Genomic DNA, 21,861 nt, shown 5'->3' with positions numbered 1-21,861 from the left:
AGCTTGGTGCTTTGAATAAAGAATCTTTGTTGTCCTTACACATGTGAAGTCATGTGTCATCCTCTACTCCTTTGAAACCTGTTCGGATCTATGTAGAGATATTTTCCTGTTTCTTCTTTGACACATATCAAATCCCATAAATTACCATAAATAAACAAATATTGTTGAGTTGGGTTAATTTCAGTGTTTGTTTTGGGGTTTTAAATTATTATTTATAGTATTTGCAACTTATTATAAGTACACAGTTGTGAAAGAAATACAGAGTAAATACAGTAACAATAAGAAATACATTTTCCAAGAAACATAATTTATTCTTCCTTAGACCACCAATAAATGAGAGGAGGGGGGGGGGGGCAGCCTAAATTATTAGAACAAAAGCTGTATGTGACAAATAAGAAAGGCAACAATGCATCAATAACTACTTATCATTACTCTTAGATGTTACACCAATGAAGATTTTCTTCATTTCTAGAAAAGCTCTCAAATGCTGTGGATCAAAAAACACATATTTTATACCCAGATATCGACTAGGTGTTATAAATAAGTTGCAGCTAAGGTGCGAATCACAGATCTCATAGCTAAAAATAATTTTCTTGTATCCTGCATTGTTTTAGTCATGTTAGGGTATAGCCAGACTTTATGAATTACTACTACTACTACTATAAATCATTTCTATAGCGCTACCGGTCGTATGCAGCGCTTCACAATTGAACATGAAGAAAAGACAGTCCCTGCTCAAAAGAGCTTACAATCTAAATCAGGACAGACAGACAGGACCAATAAGGATAAGGGTGAGACAGACAGAAGGACACATAGGGAAAGGGACTATTGAAGAGAGGAAGACAAGATAAAGGTTAGGAGCAAGTGACAATGACATGAATGACAATGAATGACAAAAGAACAGTCTCATAACCGCATTAAGGTCCTGTTCAAACACAAAAGATACTAAAAGTGTTGCAGGATCAATCACTTCAGAAAGAGAGTCTTCCAGAATAGCTGATAAATTCTGTAACTCATTGATATCCTGCTGAGGACATTGATCCCCAGCCTCTGGCAATTCGCCTGCATTTTAACCAAAGCAGGTAAATAATAAACCTTGTTCATTGGAGGTATAGAGGTAAAGGAATATTTTAAGACTTCAATCAGGTATTTTTTGAAGAAGTCCACAGGGGGCATACCAGGTGACTTAGGAAAATTCAATACTCAAAGTTTCAGCCTTCTATTGAAATTCTCAGTTTGTTCTACCTTTTGATACACCCTTATATTATCTTTAATAACAGAAGCAACTGTGGTTTGCAAGATTTTAATATCAGTCTTGGTTTGTTCTGAAGTATCCAAATACTCTTGTTTATTGGATTCCAACTTTGTAGTTAACATATCCATTTTACTTACGATGAAATTTCTTGGGCTGATTTAAGCACCGTTGTAGTCAGCATATGAACAGCTTTCCAAATATTATCCAAATCATTAAGCTCGGCCTGCATTCCATCGGGTCTGACACCACCATTGGGGCTCCCTTCTCTAGCGACTTCGAAGATGGCCCATCTTCGACCCGTTTCTCAGCCAGGCACAGTGGAGGAATGACAACCGGATGTGACAAAGAAATGTCAAGAGAGGCAGGCGTTCTTTTGCCTGCCCCTATAGCCGAATCCACCCCTCTGGTTCCCAACTATGGAGTTCTCAGGGCGAAACACTCTAGTGTTTGCTGTGCTGGGGAGGAGGTTTGAGCCAGGGAGGAGGTTTGAGCTGGGGGCGGCTGAGCCTTTACCGCCCCTTTGCGATTTGTATGAGGCATCAAGAAAAGCATAAAAAGAAAATCAACATTAAGGATAAAACACATTTACAAGCCAGCAACTGGAGCAGCCACACACCAAGGTACATTCAGTCCACCATCTTGCCACACCCCCCAGTGTTGTGTGTTTTATCAGTAGGCTTAATAATGTGCGAGTGTGAATAATGGGTTTAAGTGAAGGGGTGTAAATATACAGACAGAGTGTAGATACAAATAAGGTATCTGAAAGCAAATGGGAGACAGATCTTTGAATATTGGGGTAAAGCATGTGTGATCAGTGAACATGTTTAGGTACAACAGTAGTAGGTAGAGACAATCAAAGATACACTACAAAGATGGGTAAACAAAATGTGCCATTACAACACTGTCTCTCTACAAACACTGAGTACTTCGCTGACACAAGGCCTTTCCACATCTTTCCTGAAACTTTTCTCATATTCTGTTCCATTTGAATATAAAAGTATAAAAGAACCGAGGTCTTTCCGTGACTCACATGATTTTCCTTAGGAGGAAATAAAATAAATATGACAGCTTTCCTTCTAGAGGAAATAATGACAGCTACTCAGCTAAAAGATAGGTCCAACATGTTACTTGTCCCCTGAGATGGCAACTCTGGCTGTAAAAACTAAGGCCGGTGCTGGGCTGGCTTGTACGTTCTATGTCCTGCATAGAGCAATCCAGTTTAGGATGGGCTGGTGAGTGTTTCGATGCAGACTCCAATAATTTGGAACATGAGGACAGTGCTGAGCAGACTTTTATGGTCTGTGTCCCGGAAATGGCATGACAGATTTGGATAGGCTGGAGTTGGTTTTGAGACTTCAACAGTCTATTACCCAAAAACACCAAAGAAAGACCATGATCAAGTATCCTATATAATAAAACTCACCCTCAACGTTCTGAGTACACTGACGTCACTGTCAGGTCCTCCGGGTACTTCCTTCCGGTTCGAAGGGTTCGTAGTGGTGAAGCCACCGAAAACACTGTGTTGGGGCCCCGCCCTCGCATCAAACGTGATGACGTCGGGGGCGGAGAAATGGCGTCAGTGGCTTCACAACCAACGACTCAGCAGATTGAAGGTGGCGTGCCGAGGTCCGCAACAATGGCGGTCAGTGCCTTCAGAACGCCGAAGGGGTGAGTAGGGAGGGGGGGAGGTTCGGAAGGAAAACCGTGCTAGCACCCGTTCATTTGCGCAAGAAACGGACATGTTTTACTAGTATAATATAATAACACATTCATTGCTGATTTTAATCTTGAATTAATAGTGAATGTGACTGTTGGGCAGACTGGATGGACCGTTCAGGTCTTTATCTGCCGTCACTTACTATGTTACTATGAGTAGAAATAAGTACATATAGCTGGACAGCTCTGGGAAAAATAAAGTGATTCAATGGCACTGAGTCAGTGGCAGTATGGAGGACTTTGACAGAGTGTCAGTTTCATGACCACCTCCATCTTCCAAATGTCTTTTTTCCTTGCTGTTTTTTCATTAAGGGCCCCTTTTACTAAGCGGTGGTAGCCCGACGTAGGCTTACAGCTCACTAAACAGGAAATACCACCGGGCTACCGCAGCAGCCTGGCGGTACTTCCCCGCCCCCCTCCCAGCACACCGTCATATCGACACAACAAAAATATATTTATTTTTGTAGCACCTGAGTGTACCCAGCGGTAATCACTGCCCAGTTACCACCCACCCTCAGTGGGTGGCGGTGAGGTCTCCCCCCCCCCCCCAAAATGGCTGCACGGCAAGTGCTTTACTTGCCGCATGGCCATTTCCTGCAGGAAAGAGAGACTTCCCTTTTACCTGCTGCGGTAAAAGGGGGCCTCGGCGCACGTGAAAATCATGTACCGACGCCAGCGCAGGCCCCTTTTTGCCACAGCTTGGTAAAATGGGCCCTTAATAAATTAAGTACCTACCATGGGGCCCTTTTTACTAAGCTGTGATAAGCACTAACAGGGCACGCTGAGGCATCCCACAGTAGTCTTCTGGGACGATGTACAGTACCCACAGTACCCATACATGGTATATGAGTGAAAGGAGAGAGCGGTTGAAAGAGTGATAGAGGAAAAGAGGGATGTAGAAAACCCATTAGGAAATATATGTATAGAAATGGTTTATTATATGTTTGCAATAAAAGAAAAAAGTAAAAACACATAAATGTAGTTACTTATGGGTTGATATACATATCAAACATATAAATGGCAAGTGACGTACTCACTTGCAAACGCGCAGTACAGACTTCCCTCTCTGTCCTGCCCTCGCAACAAGACGTCATGACGTCAGAGGGCGGAACAGAGAGGGAAACGGAGTCAAATTGTCGGACGCCGCCGCTGCCGCTCGGAAAAAAACATCGTGCGAAACAACCTCCACCCTCCCCCCCATCCCCGCCACCGCTCCCGCCCCACTCCATGTCGGGCCCCCTGCACTGACCTGACAGCGCCTCTCAGCTCCGTGAGAGGCGCTGTCAGGTCAGTGCAGGGGGCCCGGCAGGGAGGGGGGAGGGAGCGGCGGCGATGAGGGTAGCTGGACATGGGGGGAGGGCAGGGGGGAGAGGCCATGGTTGCTAGACTTGGGGTGAGAACAGGGCACAGAGGAGGGTTGCTGGACATGGGGGGAAGGGGGGAGGCAAGGGAAAGTGGAGGGTCGCTGGATATGGGGGGGAGGGGGGGAGGCCAAGGGAAAGAGGAGGGTCACTGGATATGGGGGAGAGGATCGGTGGACGGGGTGAGGCTAGGGAAGAGAGGAGGGCTGCAATACTCGCCCGTTTTTACGGGCTTAACGGCTAGTTTATTGTAAATATCCTGAAATTCTAACTGGCTGTGGGGTTCTCATTACAGGCTTGGGAAGCCTTACATTAGCAAGCATGTGTTCAAATTAGTGTTTATAAGCATGTAAATAAAGGAGCACTGTATCCAAACCAGGCTTTACTAAGCCATAATAAATTGTACGTTCTGCTCTGCTCCAGCTGCTATTGCTTGTGGACTTCTTAGCAACAAAACTTTCAAGACTACTTCAGACAAGGTGTTTGATGTTTACCACACATGCAGTCACTTGAAATCCCCCAGTGAAATATCCCAAAACTGGAATTACCCCAGCACCTACACCCACTCCCCTTCAACATCATTCACCCCACTGCCACCGTATCATTATGAACCCTATTCAAACATATTATAACTCAGTACCATGATGTACCCCTCTCAGAATCAAGCCCCTCTTCACATTATTAAGTACCTCATTCCCCTCCCCACACACATACACACACCATGCCTAGAATCTCCTAAGGCTCCTCTGACCCTTTTGAAATTGATTCTCACTATTTTGATGGGTCAGTCATTTCTACCACTGCCTGCTGTCGCCAAATGATCCTTTATCGGTATCCTGTGCTGATGAAGAGGGAAGCCTTTCTGGAAGGGGAAAGATTCTGGAAAGGTAGCACATGTTGGAGAATCTGGCAACTGGGGGAGGAATCTAGATATTTGAGGGGTGTCTGGGTGCAACATTTTTGGGGTGGGGGAGGCCACTTAATCTTGTCATAGTGGTGCAAAATGGATTTACTATGCCAGGCAGGATCACAAGGATGCCAGGATGGATATAATTTTGATGTGTGTGTGTCTGAAGAGAGTGTTAATTGAAATAGAGGAAATTCTATTATAAATTGGAGGTGGGAGGAAAAGTCCATAAGTACATGAATATTACCATAATGGGACAGACCATAGGTCCATCAAGTCTAGTATCCTGTTTCCAACTGTGGACAATCCAGGACCCCAAAAGAAATAATTCCTGCAACATAACCCCTTTCATTTCAGGTCAGCTAGCACAGGTATTTTCATGGCAGCTAGTGTAGAAACAGGAAAGGCAATCATGGAAGGTTGCAGTTTTATGGGTATAAAGTGCCTCCAGATCTGCTATATCCAGGGCTGGTTTAACCATTAGGCAAGACTAGGCAGTGACCTAGGGATGCAGCTTCAAGGCAGGTAGCAAATGACAGTTGCAGTGAAAACAATAGTCCAGAGAGTCAAACAAACTCAAAAGATCAGCCTGTAGACAATTTTCATATAGCTTGTTTACCCAGGAAAATAGCTTTTAGAAATTGCCTCTATTATATATATATAAATAGGAGACAATGAGGGACATATTTAATATGACGGATGTCAAAGTCCAACTTTGGACGTTTTGCTCAAAATGTCCAAAATTCAAGTGGGGAATATAGCCATTTTGAAAACAGAAATATGTCTCTTTTTCAAAAATGGTTATTTTCTAGATGTTTTGGTCCATTTTCAGGCAAAAAAAAACATCCAAATGAAAAACCTAAAACATCAAGCCGTTGGGATATAGGAGGGGCCAGCATTTTTAGAAGACTGGTCCCCCAGTGGGCACTGCGGTGGACTTCATATAAATGCTCCCAGGAATAAATCTCACTGTTGCTCCCTTATCTTGCCTGCTGAGCCCTCCAAAACCCACCAAAAACCCACTGCTCCCAAATTGTACATTATCCACTACAATATCCCTTAGGGGTAGGGTTAGCATATGTCCGGATTTACCCGGACATGTCCTCTTTTTGAGGACATGTCCGGGCAACCGGGCGGGTTTTGCCCAGAACCGGGCGGGTTTTGTCCAGAAATCCAGGATGCATGTAGGGCAGTGCTCCGGGCAGGAAAGAGGGGGCTCTTTCCTGCCCTGAAGAGGTCACTAGACCACCAGGGTAGTAGTAAGGTAATGGGAGGGGGTGATGGGGTGTGTGACGGGGGGGGGGGGGAACGTGACAGGGAGCGGAGCGAGGGTGTGAAAGAGGGCGGGGCATGTGTCCTCCTTTTGGGGGGACAAAATATGGTAACCCTACTTAGGGGTGTAGGGGGTACCTATACGTGGGCACAGTAAGTTTCTTGTGAGTTTGCGTGTAACAGATAGGTGGACCCAGGCCCATAACTCCCCCTATCTACAATGCACTGCACCAACCAGTAGACTACTCCAGGGACCTGCATGCTGCTCTAATAGACCTGGCTATAACATCTGAGGCTGTCATACAGGCTGGAAAGTACTATTTTGATTCACATTTTTGGGGGGTGGGAAGTGACCACTCGGAGAGTAAGGGGGTTCATCCCTGATTCCCTCCAGTGGTCATCTGGTCATTTAGGGCACCTTTATGTGCCTTATTTGTTCTAAAAACAAGTTTAGACCAAAACATTGTAGTTTCAGCCCTAGAAGTTTCCATTTTGTTCCATTATTGCTGTAAAATGCCCTAATCCCGCCCATGACACACCCCTTTGTGATTTGGACAAACTGCTGACATATTGCATAGATAAATGTCTGCAAAACAGGTTTTAAAAATACTGATTTGGACATTCTTGTGAGAAAACTGTCCAAATACTGCTTTACGCCCCTTTTTAGACATTTTTCTCTTTCGAAAATGAGTCCCAATGTCCAATTATATACATTTATACAAGATGTTGTGGGAGAGGTGCTTTTCAGGTGATTGTGATTGTTGAGTTTAATTATCAAAGTCTCAGAAGGAGGGCCCGAAGTTCATTATTAGGAGTATGCAGCTCAAATATTTTAATCTTGTTTCTTGTCCCAAGTTGTTCACGTGCTTGTACTACTACTACTACTACTTAACATTTCTAAAGCGCTACTAGGGTTACGCAGCGCTGTACAGTTTAACAGAGAAGGACAGTCCCTGCTCAAGGAGCTTACAATCTAAAGGACAAATGTACAGTCAGTCAAATAGTGCAGTCTAGATTTCCTGAATAGAGGTATAAAGGTTAGGTGCCGAAGGCTACATTGAAGAGGTGGGCTTTGAGCAAGGATTTGAAGATGGGCAGGGAGGGTGCTTGGCGAATGGGTTCAGGAAGTTTATTCCAAGCAGAGGGTGAGGCGAGGCAGAAAGGGCAGAGCCTGGAGTTGGCGGTGGTGGAGAAGGGTACTGAGAGGAGGGATGTGTCCTGTGAGCGGAGGTTTCGGTGGGAACGTAAGGGGAGATGAGGGTAGAGAGGTAATGAGGGGCTGTGGACTGAGTGCATTTGTAGGTTAGGAGGAGAAGCTTGAACTGTATGCGGTACCTGATCGGACGCCAGTGAAGTGACTTGAGGAGAGGGGTGATATGAGCTTGTCTTGGTTTTTGTTTTGTTTTTCGTTGCAGGAAATACATCATTAACAGCGCACATTCTTTCAGAACAAGCAGTCACTCTGAGGAAAAGTGCATACTCCTGAAAGAGTGGGTACTACTTCCAGAGAGTGTGCGCTATTCGCAAAAAGCATGCACTACTAGTTAACAGCATGCACGCTTGCTGGAAGAATGTGCACTTTTTTTTCTGATAGTGCACACGTGTGAGTACTATTTATTTATACCCAATGGTGCAATGATGTGCGCACTATCAGAAAAAATGTGCAACCTTTCAAAAAGAGCATGTTCTGTTTGCAAATAGTGTGCACTCCTCCTAAATACTGTGCCTTCTTCATGAAAAGGTACATTTTTTGCTACTAGTTGGTGCTCTTTTAGAAGAGTATGCAGTATTATTGGCACATGCAAAAATGTCAGATTTGGGGGGGCATTTCCTGTTGTTTCATGTCCCATGCCATTTCAAATGAACGCACATCCATATTAATTATAGGGGAAGTGCAAAGCTGAAGGTTCACCTACTACCTTTGCACTAGTCCTGGCAGCCTCATCTCCTCACAGATGGGTCTGTTTATTAATGTATGATAGGTTTTTGCATGTACCACACTTAATGTGGAAAACATAAGGTGCAGGAAGTGCAAAGCCTGTGTGGTTAATGCAGAGAATGAACCTATAGCCTGCACAGGGCAGACACCTAGTGCTTGGTCCAGCATTCCATGCCTCAGCAGATAGTGGAGGTGCACTCGTGCTACCTGTTAGGCCTGGAACCTGGGCCCTGGTGTGAGTGGAGGAGTGGCCTAGTGGTTAGGGTGGTGGACTTTGGTCCTGAGGAACTGAGTTCCATTCCCACTTCAGGCACAGGCAGCTCCTTGTGACTCTGGGCAAGTCACTTAACCCTCCATTGCCCCATGTAAGCCGCATTGAGCCTGCCATGAGTGGGAAAGCGCAGGGTACAAATGTAACAAAAATAAAATAGATACTATTGGGGATCCTACATGGAATGTTGCTATTCCACTAGCAACATTCCATGTAGAAGGCTGCGCAGGCTTCTGTTTCTGTGAGTCTGATGTCCTGCACATACGTGCAGGACGTCAGACTCACAGAAGCACTGTGTGGCCACATTGGTGATCTGCAAGGGCCGACTTCTACATGGAATGTTGCTAGTGGAATAGCAACATCAACATTCCATGTAGAATCTCCAATAGTAGCAACAGTGGAGGAGTGGCCTAGTGGTTAGGGTGGTGGACTTTGGTCCTGAGAAACTGAGTTCAATTCCCACTTCAGGCACAGGCAGCTCCTTGTGACTCTGAGCAAGTCACTTAACCCTCCATTGCCCCATGTAAGCTGCATTGAGCCTGCCATGAGTGGGGAAAGTGTGGGGTACAAATGTAATAAAAGAAAGGGAAGAAGCCATGGTAGCACTGCCAGTGCTTCCCCCCACACCATGTACCCCTGATCAAGCTCCCCTATCTGACTCCCCCTCCTGACAATACCCCCAAGGATCACCCTCCCTGATGCAGTCTCCCAACGGGCTCCACTCCTCCTCCAGCCATTCCCCCTGACTACTACTACTAACATCTCCACTTTACCTATAATCAGAATTGTTTTTTCTTATATCTGCTTGTTTGACTTCTATTATGTCATCCATGTTCTCTATGTAACACGAATTGTTATCTTCCAATCTATTATCTACCAATAACGATACATCGTAAGCCACATTGAGCCTGCAAAGAGGTGGGAAAATGTGGGATACAAATGCAATAATAAATAAAATATGCAGGTACTCTCTCTGTTCCTAGAGGGCTCACAATCTAAGTTTTGGTACCTGGGGCAATAGAGGGTTAAGTGACTTGCCCAAGGTCACAAAGAGCTGCAGTGGGAATTGAACCCTGGTTGCCAGGATCAAGGCCTGCTGCACTAACCATTAGGCCACTCTTCCACTCCACAGTGACCCCCCCTTCCATAGTAATCCCTACTCCAGATGAGATCCCCCCCCCCCAAATGGTATCTCAGGGAACGGGCCCTCCTAAACAGAATCTCATCTTTATCACTATATACCAATTCCCCCCAGAGAATGACCCAGAGGTTGTCCTAGTAGTCTAGTGGGTCAGGATGGGAGTAGTTTTCTTATATGGCATGATTACCTCCTAGCAATAGTACTGCAAGACTACCAGCAGGGCAGTGGTTCCCAAACCTGGTCTTGGAGACACCCCAGCCAGTCAGGTTTTTAGGATATCCACAATGAATATTCACAAGACAGATTAGCATGCAGTGGAGGCAGTGCATGCAAATTTCTCATGAATATTCATTGTGGATATCCTGAAAGCCTGACTGCCTGGGATACCTCCGAGACCATGTTTGGGAACCACTGCACTAGGGTACTGGTGCCATTTTGAATCCGGAGCAGAGGGGGACTGCTCTCGTCCTTGAGAAGCAGCCATGTTACTGGCGGTCATGACAGTCAGTGCACAGCATCATCTTGAACACTAGATGCTTATACGGGCCACGTCTGGTCACCGTTGATGTCCTGCCATGTTCCTGCCCCTGTGCCCTATAGCTAGGCTGGGATTTTTACCATGTTGGCTGGTTTTAGTATGTAGTAGCCATTAGCAATGGTCCGGCATTTACACCTGCTCTCAGGCAGGCATGTCAACTAACTGTTCATTTGGACCTAGGGCTAATATGAATGAATGCATGTCTCAGTTCCCATCTAGATGCCTTGTGCAAATCGTGCTTTATAGGGAACAGTTTAAAACAGTTTGGACTAGAACAAAATCCATGGGTCTTTTTTACCCTCAGACTTTACAGCAATTTTCGAGCAAAAATAAGTGGGATTTTTAGCTTTGAAATTTGCCATAGCGCAAAGTACCTACAGTGTGCGCCTGCTTTTTGTGCAGGGAATATCATACAAGCAGATTAAAAATGCAACCTCTGTAGTATTTCCTCCCCAGATCTAAAGGGACCCAAGAATGCCTTATCTAACATAGTTAAAAGTATCTCCAGTGCTGAGCAACGTGCATCGTTTCAGCCTGAGGGAGAGCAATTTTCAGAAAGCCAATCTACATACCTTACTCTGTATTTAAATTTACCCACATGAATAACTTTGAAAACTGCATCATTGCAAATATTTTCTAAAATGACATATTCCTCAGCGAAAAACTGTCAACACTCACTTTGATTTACTGCAGAAAAAGAATATTCCAGCTCCTCATATGGCAGTCAGCACTCCCTGTGACTCACCATCTAATTGAAACGTTTAAATCCACAGAGGCTGTCAGTAGGCCCTGTGTCTTAGTTCAGCAATGGAACTTTCTAACTCTACACACAGCTGGTGGTATTCAAGAAGCTACATTTTGCAGAGGGCATCTGGGTCGGAAATGGAACATTCAAGTCGGGATGTTCACAGTTTCCAGCCTATTTCACAAAGGTCCATTGAACACAGAGCCTTTTGTAAAATACATATAGGGAAGAAGGGAAATGCACATATATTTTTCCTACATAAACAGTGGGAAAAGAGAACAGCATCATTCACCTACGGACGATCAGAAGCAAACACCGGTGCTAGAGGCTGTTAGTGCCATACTAGCGCCTGCATTTGCTACCACCCCATGATCAGAGTCCACGAGCGTGTGAAACAACGCGCTCGCAGCCTCTGAATGCAACTAGCATGCAAATGCATGCAAAACAGGGCTCTTAGCACAAATAGCATGCAAATGCATGCTAAACCTATTCATCTCCAATGATCAGTGACCAGCACACCAAAGATTGGCTCGCTGGCTGTGGCAAACCCTATGCCAGCTCCAAGCTGGCGTTAGGGTTTGCAGACCATTGGGGAGAAATTGTGAGCCCTGTCCAGCAGGCATTTGCATGCTAGCAGGCCCCCATTCCCTCCCAACGAAGCAACCCCACCAGGAACCGATGACCCCTCCCCCCCCCAGCGACAGGGGTCCAGTGGACCTCCAGTCCCCCAACCCCCCGACACAGGTTCTGTCCTGCTCTGGAAGTCCTCTCACAGCACCTCTTCTCTGCTCATCCATCAATAGAACTATCTAATTCTGTCATTGACTCAGTCCAGTCTGTAACTTACCCCTTCATTGGAACTACCTAACTCCATCCATGACTGCCAATACTGTTTGAGACTCAGGCAGGAATACTACTACTACTACTATTTAACATTTCTAAAGCACTACTAGGGTTACGCAGCGCTGTACAATTTAACATGGAAGAACAGTCCCTGCTCAAAGAGCGTACAATCTAAAAGACAGGTGTACAATCAAGAGATAATCTAAACAATCTAAAGATAAGTGTGCAGTCAACGGAAAAGTGTAGAGTCCGTCTGATAGGGCATACTATATATCACGAAAGGAATGGCTCTACCTGCATACACAGCTGTCAGCACTCCCTGTAACTCATTCAGCAATGTAATTTCCTAACTCCATTCAGGGCTTTCAGGACTCCCTGTGATTCAGTGGCGTAGCTACGGGTGGGCCTGAGTGGGCACAGGCCCACCCATTCTTGTCTCAGACCCACCCAAGACAATTCAGCAGTGGCTGCCTTGCTCCCCTCTCTCCCTCATCTGGATCTGGCATTTACCCCCACTCACTTTGCTCACCCACGGCCTGGCAGCTCCTCCCCCTCTTTCTAAACCTCTCCCGTCCTGGTATATCTCATCAACTTCACAGGCGGGGGAAGTTATGTGCATCTGCTGCCTGTGCATGCCCTGAGGCTTCCCTCTGCCACGTCCCGCCAGAGAAAAATAGGAAGCAACATCAGTGAGGGCAGAACACAGCAGAGGGAAGTCTGTGCACCAGTGGCGTAGCTGGGCCCACCCACTTTGAGCTCAGGCCCACCCTGCAACAGCTCACCTATGATGTGGCTGGCACGGATCCTCAAGCCCCACCAGCCGAAAACTCCCAACAACTGTCCCTCCTGCATACTTTGTAAATAGCAGATCTTCGCCTGCAGCGAGCAGCGACTGATGCATACTGTTCGCACCAACCCCACAACCTTCTCTCTGATGTATTCCCACCTATGCAGAAACAGGAAGTTCCTCAGAGGGAAGGCTGTGGGGCCAACATGACCAGTGTGTATTAGTTGCTGCTCACTGCCAGTGAAAATCTACTATTTAAAAGGTATGCAGGGGAGGGTGGATAGCATATGACATGCAGGCGAGAGAGAGAAAGACCAAATCACTTGTGGGACAGGGCAGAGTTCTTCTGTTCACCCATCTTGGGCCCAGGCCCATTCCAAAATTGGGTGTCTGGTTACGCCCCTGCTGGGCACTCGGCACAGGTAGTTGATGCATGTCGCTGCCACCACCCGTGAAGTAGCTGAGGTACATGGGGGATGGGCGGGTGGATGTGGTGGCAAATGCCACATCTGGAGGCAGAGGAGAGGGAGCAAGTTGTAGCAGTGGCTTAGCTACGTGGGGCTGGGGGGCTTGGGCCCCCGTAGATTTGGCCCTGGACCTCCCTGCCGACGACCCTCTCGACTCCCCCTCCCGCCGCCAACCCGCCGTTGCCGTCGCCTGCCTTTGCTGGCGGGGGACCCCAACCCCCACCAGCCGAGGTCCTCTTTGTCTCACAGGACATCAGAAACAGACGGAAGCCTTTTGCGAGACGAAGAGGACCTCGGCTGGTGGGGGTTGGGGTCCCCCGCCAGCAAAGGCAGGTGACGGCGGGTTTGTGGCGGGAGGGGGGTCGAGAGGGTCGTCGGCAGGGGGGCAAAGCTGGTGGTGGCAGGGTCAGCAATGGTGGGGGGTGGGTGTCAGCAATGGCGGTGGGGGGGGGGGGGTCGGCGGCGCCAGAGGGGGCTAAAATGTGTCCCCTCACCTTGGGCTCTGGATCCCTCTCCCGCCGAAGTCTGGCTACACCCCTGAGATGTAGGATAAAGGGGGAGGGGAGGTAGTTCAGAAAGGCCCATCCAAAATAACAGGTCTGCCTACGCTTCTGCTGTGATTCACCCAACAATGGAAATTCCCCAAGTATCAGCACTCCCTAGAACCTATTCAACAATGTGACTTGCTAAATGCACACACAACTGTCAGCACTCCCTGTGACTTAACCCAGGGTTGGAACTTTTGAGCTCAGTCATGAGACTCCCATCACTCATTCTGAGAGATTAAGATTCTGTGTTTTCCCACAAGAACACTGAATAAACTTAATCCTCACTCTGGAATGTCCTTTCTTCTTCCCATGCTTTGCCTTTTCTCTGGTGATTCTTTCTTAAATTGATTCTTAAACCGAATACTTCAGTCATGAAGAAATCAAACATGCTAGGGACTCTGTGCATGGCTGAAAACTCTCCATATCTAAGTAGGTGACAGCTTTTTAAATTTCTATTAGCATATTTCAGTGAAGCTAATAAGCATGTTCATCTCACCTACTATGAGGTAGTCAAAATAATGTGCAAAAAACCCAAACAAACCGGCATTTCAAGAAAGAACTGCTTGCAGAGCAAAACAAACAAATAAAGTGTGTGTGTGGGGGGGGGGGGGGGGGGGGGGGGGGGGGGACATTGCAGCAAAGACTACTGAAAACTGACCTGTTCAAGAAGGCATACCATAAATAACCATCCTAACTATTAAAATAATAAGAATGACCATAAACCAGACAGAACCGAACTCTTATCACTTGACTGGCCAACCTCATTACTATCAACGAACAAGCAATACCACTTTAATACTTATGCCGAAAATGATTTTTATATAATTGATGACCTAACAAAGGTTGCAAGCTAAACTATTACTGTGGAACAGTGGTGTGCCAAGGGGGGGGGCGGTGGGGGCGGTCCACCCTGGGTGCACGCCACTGGGGGGGGTGCTGCGCGCCAGTCAGCGTCGTTCGTTTCCATGCTCCCTCTGCCCCGGAACAGGAAGTAACCTGTTCCAGGGCAGAGGGAGCATGGAAACGAACAACGCTGACCGGCGCGTGGCACCCCCCCAGCGGCGTGCACCCGGGGGGGGGGTTCTTTCGCCGGGGTGGGGAGTGTCCCTTCGCCGGGGGGTTTGCGCTGCATGGGGGGGGCTGCACCTGGGGGGCAGGGCGTATCAGCGATCCGCCCCAGGTGTCAGCGCCCCTCGGAATGCCACTGCTCTGGAACCTATGTGAAATACCATAATGTATTATTCTTTATCATGTATGTATGCACCTTAATGCAATACCGAATGTAATTCTGTTACCAGAAATGGCAATCGCCACTACGGCAAATGTAAGCCACTTTGAGCCTGCAAATTGGTAGGGAAAATGTGGGATACAAATGCTACAAATAAATAAATTAGTAACACAGCCACCATTTCTGTTCCAGAATCAAATGTGGGTGTCACACTAATGCTTCCCGTTGAGATTAAAGTTTTGTCTGAGACCTTACCTTGGACAAACTGAAACGTTCTGCTTACAGCCGGAAGAGTCCTATTCAGCCCCAAGATACGATCCAAATGGAAAGCCAACACTTCGCTCATATCCAGAGGTCTCTTGATGCGCGCGCATTTCCCTTGGCAGGCGGATGCCCTGAGGACACCCTGAGCCAAGGACGAGTTTCCCAAGGGGTCATGGTCACTTTCAAACAGGATCAGACCTCCATGATGGAAAGGGGCTTGCTTGATCCTTGCTATCTTGCCATCGGCTAATAAGTGCATGGACTCGATGTCCTCTTTACTAAACCAGGGAGGGGTGCTTTCACTGTATATTCTGATACTGCTCTCACGGTTGGTGAATTTCCTCTGATCTTTCAGGTTTGCAGGCACAGGTTTGCCTCCTGTCTTCCAAGTTTTACTGTCTCTTGCACCCTGCTCTTTCGCCAAGCTTTTTGTCTCTTGCCTGTCAAAATGTTGCATGACATTTGGAAGGTTTCCATACTGAACAGAGGGCGCATGCTTTTTCCTGCGCTTAGGCTTCACCGTCCCTCTGATGTTGGCAGGCTTGATTCGTTTGGACCGGAGGGTGATGTACACCACGTTGGGTTTCAGGGTCGTTGTCACATTGCTGAGCAGTGCCTCCTCCCCCGGGATCTCGGTATCAGGAAGCACGGGATCATCCAAAGAGATGCCCGGGAGCTCCGTCTCAGCACCTCTCAGTCTCCTGTGACTTGCCTTCCGAGACCCCCTGCGCTCGGGCAAAACATGACCCACACGACTAACCAGAAAAAACACGTAAATCACACAGGCAGCCCCGATCAAGAAATTCCTTCTGGTCTTTGGGCGTCTCCTGCCCCATGTCCTCGGGATCCACGCGCAGAGAGAGCAAAGGAACCAGTTTATGACTGTCCCCGGCTGAGCCCCGGTCATTTCTCCTTTGAATCCACATGCTGAGCGGAGCTGAAAGTCTCCAGCCGGCTCTCGGGGAGACGCATGATTTTTTTTTTTTTTTTTGCAGGCTTCCCAAATCTGTTTCTTTAAAAGAAAATATTAGTCACATGGATTGGATGTGGCCAGGAATGTGGCTGCACCGTGCACAGATGACTCTGACACTCCACCTCGGAGCAGCGCTCTAATACGCTTATCAGCCAAACACGGGCTGAGCGATTTGTTTTTCAGAGAATGAATGGAGGCAACTGTGTAAACACAGCTAAAGCAGCCACTGTCCAGGATGTTGAACTCCACCCGGGACTGGAAATGAAAAGAGAATGTCAGCTTGTATTTAGCTATCCATTACCTAATAACCTAAAAACTTTTAAATGTATAGGCAGTGTATCTATCTGGCCTTAGATGATAAATCAACTTCAGTAATTCTTTACAGAATCTATTGTTTATAATAAATCTCACATCGTAAATAAAACAGAGCTTCTCAGTTTTCCGTCACTGTGGTTAGGTTAGGTCATGAGGGACTTGTCTCTCAGCTCTCGAATATAAAATTCAAGGCGAGTTACATTCAGTTTAAAATAAAGAAACTGACAACAAACGTCAGGAAAGTTACATCATAAAAAGCAAATATTACACCCCCCCCCCAGCTCTAACAAACAAATATGTTTTTAAGGCTTAGCAAAAATAGAAGATAACTCTCCAGCCTGTATAGTTCAAAAGGAAGATTATTCCACAGACAGATAAGACAAAAAAAATAGAGAAAAAGCAGCTATAAACTACATATTTTATTTATTGAAGGAAAAGCTGATTCCTAGAAGTTACATCTTCTAGAGATTGTCCTAGATTTTAACACAGTCGCCAACTGAAATCCTTCCAGTGTGAAAACTGGGTAGTGGTGGGTTTTTCTTTCGTTAATATCTTATTGGACAGAACACTCAGTGCAAGGCATTATTACGATTAGAGCTGGACTAGTGGTTCACTGGTAGGGCTACCATACAGAAGGTCCTAGTTTAACACTTGTCTGTCATGGAGTCAGTTGCAACTTTGCAGCCAGGGGAGTACCAGGGTGTTGTGGTCCTAGCTTACAGGTGACACCTGGGGGGGGGGGGGTCTTTTACTTAGGCACGCCGGCATTTTTAACGCGCACTAAAAATAGGTGTGCGCAAAACGCTAAAGACGCCCATTGGAATGCATAGGTGTCTCTAGCATTTAACAAGTGCCTATGTTTAGCGTGCGCTAAAAACACCAGCGCACCTTAGTAAAAGTACTACTCTACTACTACTACTACTACTCATCATTTCTATAGCGCTACTAGACGTCCGCAGCACTGTACACTTGAACATGAAGAGACAGTCCCTGCTCGACAGAGCTTACAATCTAATTAGGACAGACAAACAGGACAAATAAGAGATAAGGGAATATTAAAGTGAGGATGATAAAGTAAGGGTTCTGAACAAGTGAATAAGGGTTAGGAGTTAAAAGCAGCATCAAAAAGGTGGGCTTTTAAGCTTAGATTTGAAGACGGCCAGAGATGGAGCTTGACGTACCGGCTCAGGAAGTCTATTCCAGGCATATGGTGCAGCAAGATAAAAGGAACGGAGTCTGGAGTTAGCAGTGGAGGAGAAGGGTGCAGAAAAGAGAGATTTACCCAATGAATGGAGTTCCCGGGGAGGAATGTAGGGAGAGATGAGAGTGGAGAGGTACTGAGGAGCTGCAGAGTGAATGCCCCTCCCCCCCCCCCCCCCCCCCCCAGTGGCTGTATTCAGAGTCCATGATTGCAAGTTTCCAGAAGGGGCCCCAGGGCATGGCTCCCAGCCTCTGGCCCTTTTACTAAGCTGTGGTAGGGCACCAGTGCATGTCTACCGCATGCTACAAAGCACTGCCATGGGATGCACTGAGGCATCCCATGGTAGTGTGCCGATCACTGAGTGCTAATCCCACACTGAAAAATATTTTCTATTTTTTGAAGCAGGAGGAGTGTCTATGGGTGGAGATTAGGCATGCCCTGCGCTAATCGGGTAGCGTGGGTACATTGCCATGTGCTGCCTGATTAGCGTGGAAGCCCTTACTGCCTAAATATATGTGGCAGCAAGGGCTCCCGTGGTCATGGCCACACTCTAATTGACATAAAAGAAAAGAAGGGAAAAGCCTCCATGAAGGGAGCAAACCAAAAGTCAATGAAAAGAGTGGAGTCAATCAGTGACAATGGGAACCAGATGATTCTTTAATATACTCAGCGACTGAATACAAGGGAAAACCTGACCCAGCTATGTTTCGGCACCACATGTAACATAGTAAATGATGGCAGATAAAGACCTGTACGGTCCATCCAGTCTGCCCAACAAGATAAACTCATTTTACATGGTATGTGATACTTTATATGTATACCCGAGTTTGATTTGTCTTTGCCTTTCTCAGGGCACAGACCGTAGAAGTCTGCCCAGCACTGTTCTTGTACTAAGTTTATTTATTTTTTATTTAGTTTATATATTTATATTTATGTTTATATATTTATATATATTATATATATTTACATATATACATTATATTTGTATATTTATATATTAAGTTCTGAAGGTAACGTCAAAACCCCTTAAAATTTACACTGTAACCCATCCATATCTATGTGCCTGCTTCAGGGGTGTAAGCTCTTGTATGGAAATACCAGATGTTAAGAATTGAAATCAGTAACTGGTTCTGTATTCAATGATTCTCAATGTGCACCTTAAGTTCAGTGAGTGAAAAGGATAGGTATTATTAGGAAAGGAATGGAAAACAAAAATGAGGATAGTTTAATGCCTTTGTATCATTCCATGGTGTGTCCGCACCTTGAATACTATGTGCAATTCTGGTGGTCACATCTGAAAAAAGATATAGTGGAATTAGAAAAGGTACAGAGAAGGGTGACGAAAATGATAAAGGGGATGGGACGACTTCCCTATGAGGAAAGGCTGAAACAGTTAGGGCTCTTCACCTTGGAGAAAAGATGTCTGAGGGGAGATATGATAGAGGTACATAAAATACTGAGTGGAGTGGAACGGGTAGACATGAATTGCTTGTTTACTCTTCCCAAAAATACTAGGACTAAAGGGTATGCAATGAAGCTACAAAGTAGTAAATTTAAAATGAATCAGAGAAAATATTTTTTCACTCAACATGTAATTAAACTCTGGAATTTGTTGCCAGAGAATATGGTAAAAGAAGTTAGCTTAGCGGGGTTTAAAAATGGTTTGGCTAGATTCCTACAAGAAAAGTCCATAGACCATTATTAAAATGGACTTGGGGAAAAGCTACTGTTTATTTCTAGAATAAGCAGCATAAAACGTATTGTACTCTTTTGGGATCTTGCCAGGTACTTGTGACCTGGATTGGCCACTGTTGGAAACAGGATACTGGGCTGGATGGACCTTCGGTCTGTCCCAGTATGGCAACACATATACTTATTGGAGCCATAAAGCTAGTATGAAGCCATTACAGGAAAATATACAAATGCGGCCATTGTACTGCTACGGTAAAGCCACATGCAACAATCAGCGCTTGCCACTTTTGAGCATGGCTTAGTAAAAGGGCCCCAAATGTGCTGGGGAAGGGAGATATATAGCAAGGGGAAATTCTCCAACTACTTATGAATGAAGGCTCAGGAACCAGCTCCTGGTTCTGAACTGAACTGAAAGTATAAAGGAGCAGGAAGAAAGTGTCTGGAATTGAAAACAAATTACTATTACTTAACTGATCAAATTCTGGGTAAGTGTTGCCTTCAATATAGATCATCTGCCTGTCTTCCATTGTACATTAAAAACGACTTGATCCATTTTTACTTCCACATAGCTCCACAACAAAGAATGCAGAAGTGAATGACATTTAGAGAATCATTTATTTTACTTTCAAAGAGATAGCCTTGGCAAGCCAAAGAATTTGGAATACTTCCAGACTTTGAAATGTGGAATGGCTCAGCTGGTGAAGATTAAAATTTAACTTTGTTTTTAATACTAGGATATTATGATCTGAAGGATCAACTGCATAGTCTGGAATGTAACAATTGCTAACCACATCCTTGTGAATTAAATCATATTAACCAACTTTAAAATCCCTGAGCACTCCCTTTTCCCAAATTAGGGTATTTTGTGAATAATCTTACCTGGTCCAGTTCTTCGTGTTCTCCTCTGGAATAAGCATGTGTTGGCATGTCTTAAACTGATTAGGGAAGCCCTGGAAAAGTTAAAGTGCTTAGGGTCCATCCAGTCCTGCTTGCAAGCTCCGTGCAGTAGGGCATTCTTCCATATGATCTGGTATTTTATATAACCTCATTAACAGGGTAGGCTTTGACATCAGAGATGCTACAGTATACTGTACAGACAAACTCCTACGTTTTCAAATGTTCCAAAGCCAATTTTGTTTTGAAACGTGGAACGAACATACCCTATGCAACATGCACGGTACATCAATGTCAAGAATGTATGCCCTTGATTTCAAACTCCTGAGGGCCCTCTGGTGTTTATAATGCAAATATACTTTGAAAAACAATCATTCTGCATATTCAAAGGAGCAAATGCTATTAACCATAGAAAATATTTCATGATTTGAATTAATGCTTAGCCTCCTGACTTGGTTTAAAATAGTTAAAATTAGACCAAGGAGAATTTTTTTAACAAGAGCGTGTGCAGGCTGATCTACCAACATCCTTTCTCACCTCAGTCTTTCTTTCATCTGCCCTCTTCCCATAAAGACATTTGAAAGCAGGCTTAAGTGGCCACAGAGTTATTAAATTATAGGGATGTGCAAGGCAAAAAGGTAGTGTGGGTGCTCTGTAATTAAATTCTGGAATTTGTTGCCAGAAAATGCAGTAAAGGCGATTAGCTTAGCGGGATTTTAAAAAAGGTTTGGATGGCTTTCTAAAGGAAAAGTCCATAGACCATTATTAAAATGGACTTGGGGAAAAATCCACTGCTTATTTCTAGGATAAGCAGCATAAAATGTATTGTACCTTTTTGGGATCTTGCCAGCTACTTGTGACCTGGATTGGCCACTGTTGGAAACAAGATGCTGGGCTTGATGGGCCTTCAGTCTGTCCCAGTGTGGCAATACTTATGTACTATCTCCTATCTGAAAAGTCCATGTCCATTCTCCACACATATAACCTACCCCATAACAAGGCATGCTCTTACTACATGAATTAGTGACTGCTGACTGTCATGCCAGCATGGTAATATTCACTGTGGCTATGAGCTAAGAGTTATAGCACACTAATTCATGCATTACTGATATAGCAGACCTCAGAGTTTTGAATAATGCTGCCTACTGATTGTTACAAACTGACCACACATCCTGACAACTGAAATATATGAGAATGACTCTAACTAATTGGACATGACTTCCATGTAGGTTTTGCTAAGACATTTCTAATGAGCCAGTCAATGTTCAGCTGGTGGCAATCAGCATTTTTTTAACTAGTTAACCCTAACCGCAGCTGGCTAAATTAGCCCCAGATCTTCAATGCCAGGCCATATCCAGGCACCAGCTTTGAATATCCCCATGTATGATAGGACATGTCTTGGCCACCGGATCGTATGTGGGTCCCAGACAATATTCAGCCAGTGTGTGTGTGTGAGAGAGAGAGAGAGAGTGAAAGAGAGTGTGTCATATTGTCTTTATTGAAA

At 45.4% G+C, this 21,861-nt stretch overlaps 1 protein-coding gene across 1 annotated transcript in view; it reads right to left on the bottom strand.

Annotated features, from left to right (window-relative positions):
• GASK1B (golgi associated kinase 1B) overlaps positions 1-20,553 on the bottom strand; it is a 74,646-nt gene extending 54,093 nt beyond the window's left edge. Inside the window, exons 1-2 of the mRNA XM_030191607.1 lie at positions 20,343-20,553; positions 15,274-16,510 (exon numbers count right to left, since the gene is read on the bottom strand). Coding sequence (XP_030047467.1) covers positions 15,274-16,189 — 916 coding nt within the window. The 5' untranslated portion in view covers positions 16,190-16,510; positions 20,343-20,553. The remainder of the gene's footprint in view (positions 1-15,273; positions 16,511-20,342) is intronic.
• Between the last annotated feature and the right edge of the window lie 1,308 nt (positions 20,554-21,861).

The sequence above is a fragment of the Microcaecilia unicolor genome, chromosome 2 (assembly GCF_901765095.1).
Source record: "Microcaecilia unicolor chromosome 2, aMicUni1.1, whole genome shotgun sequence".
Lineage (NCBI taxonomy): Eukaryota > Metazoa > Chordata > Amphibia > Gymnophiona > Siphonopidae > Microcaecilia > Microcaecilia unicolor.
The sequence above is the reverse complement of the archived record's forward strand: the minus strand, read 5'-3'. Positions and strand labels throughout refer to the sequence as shown.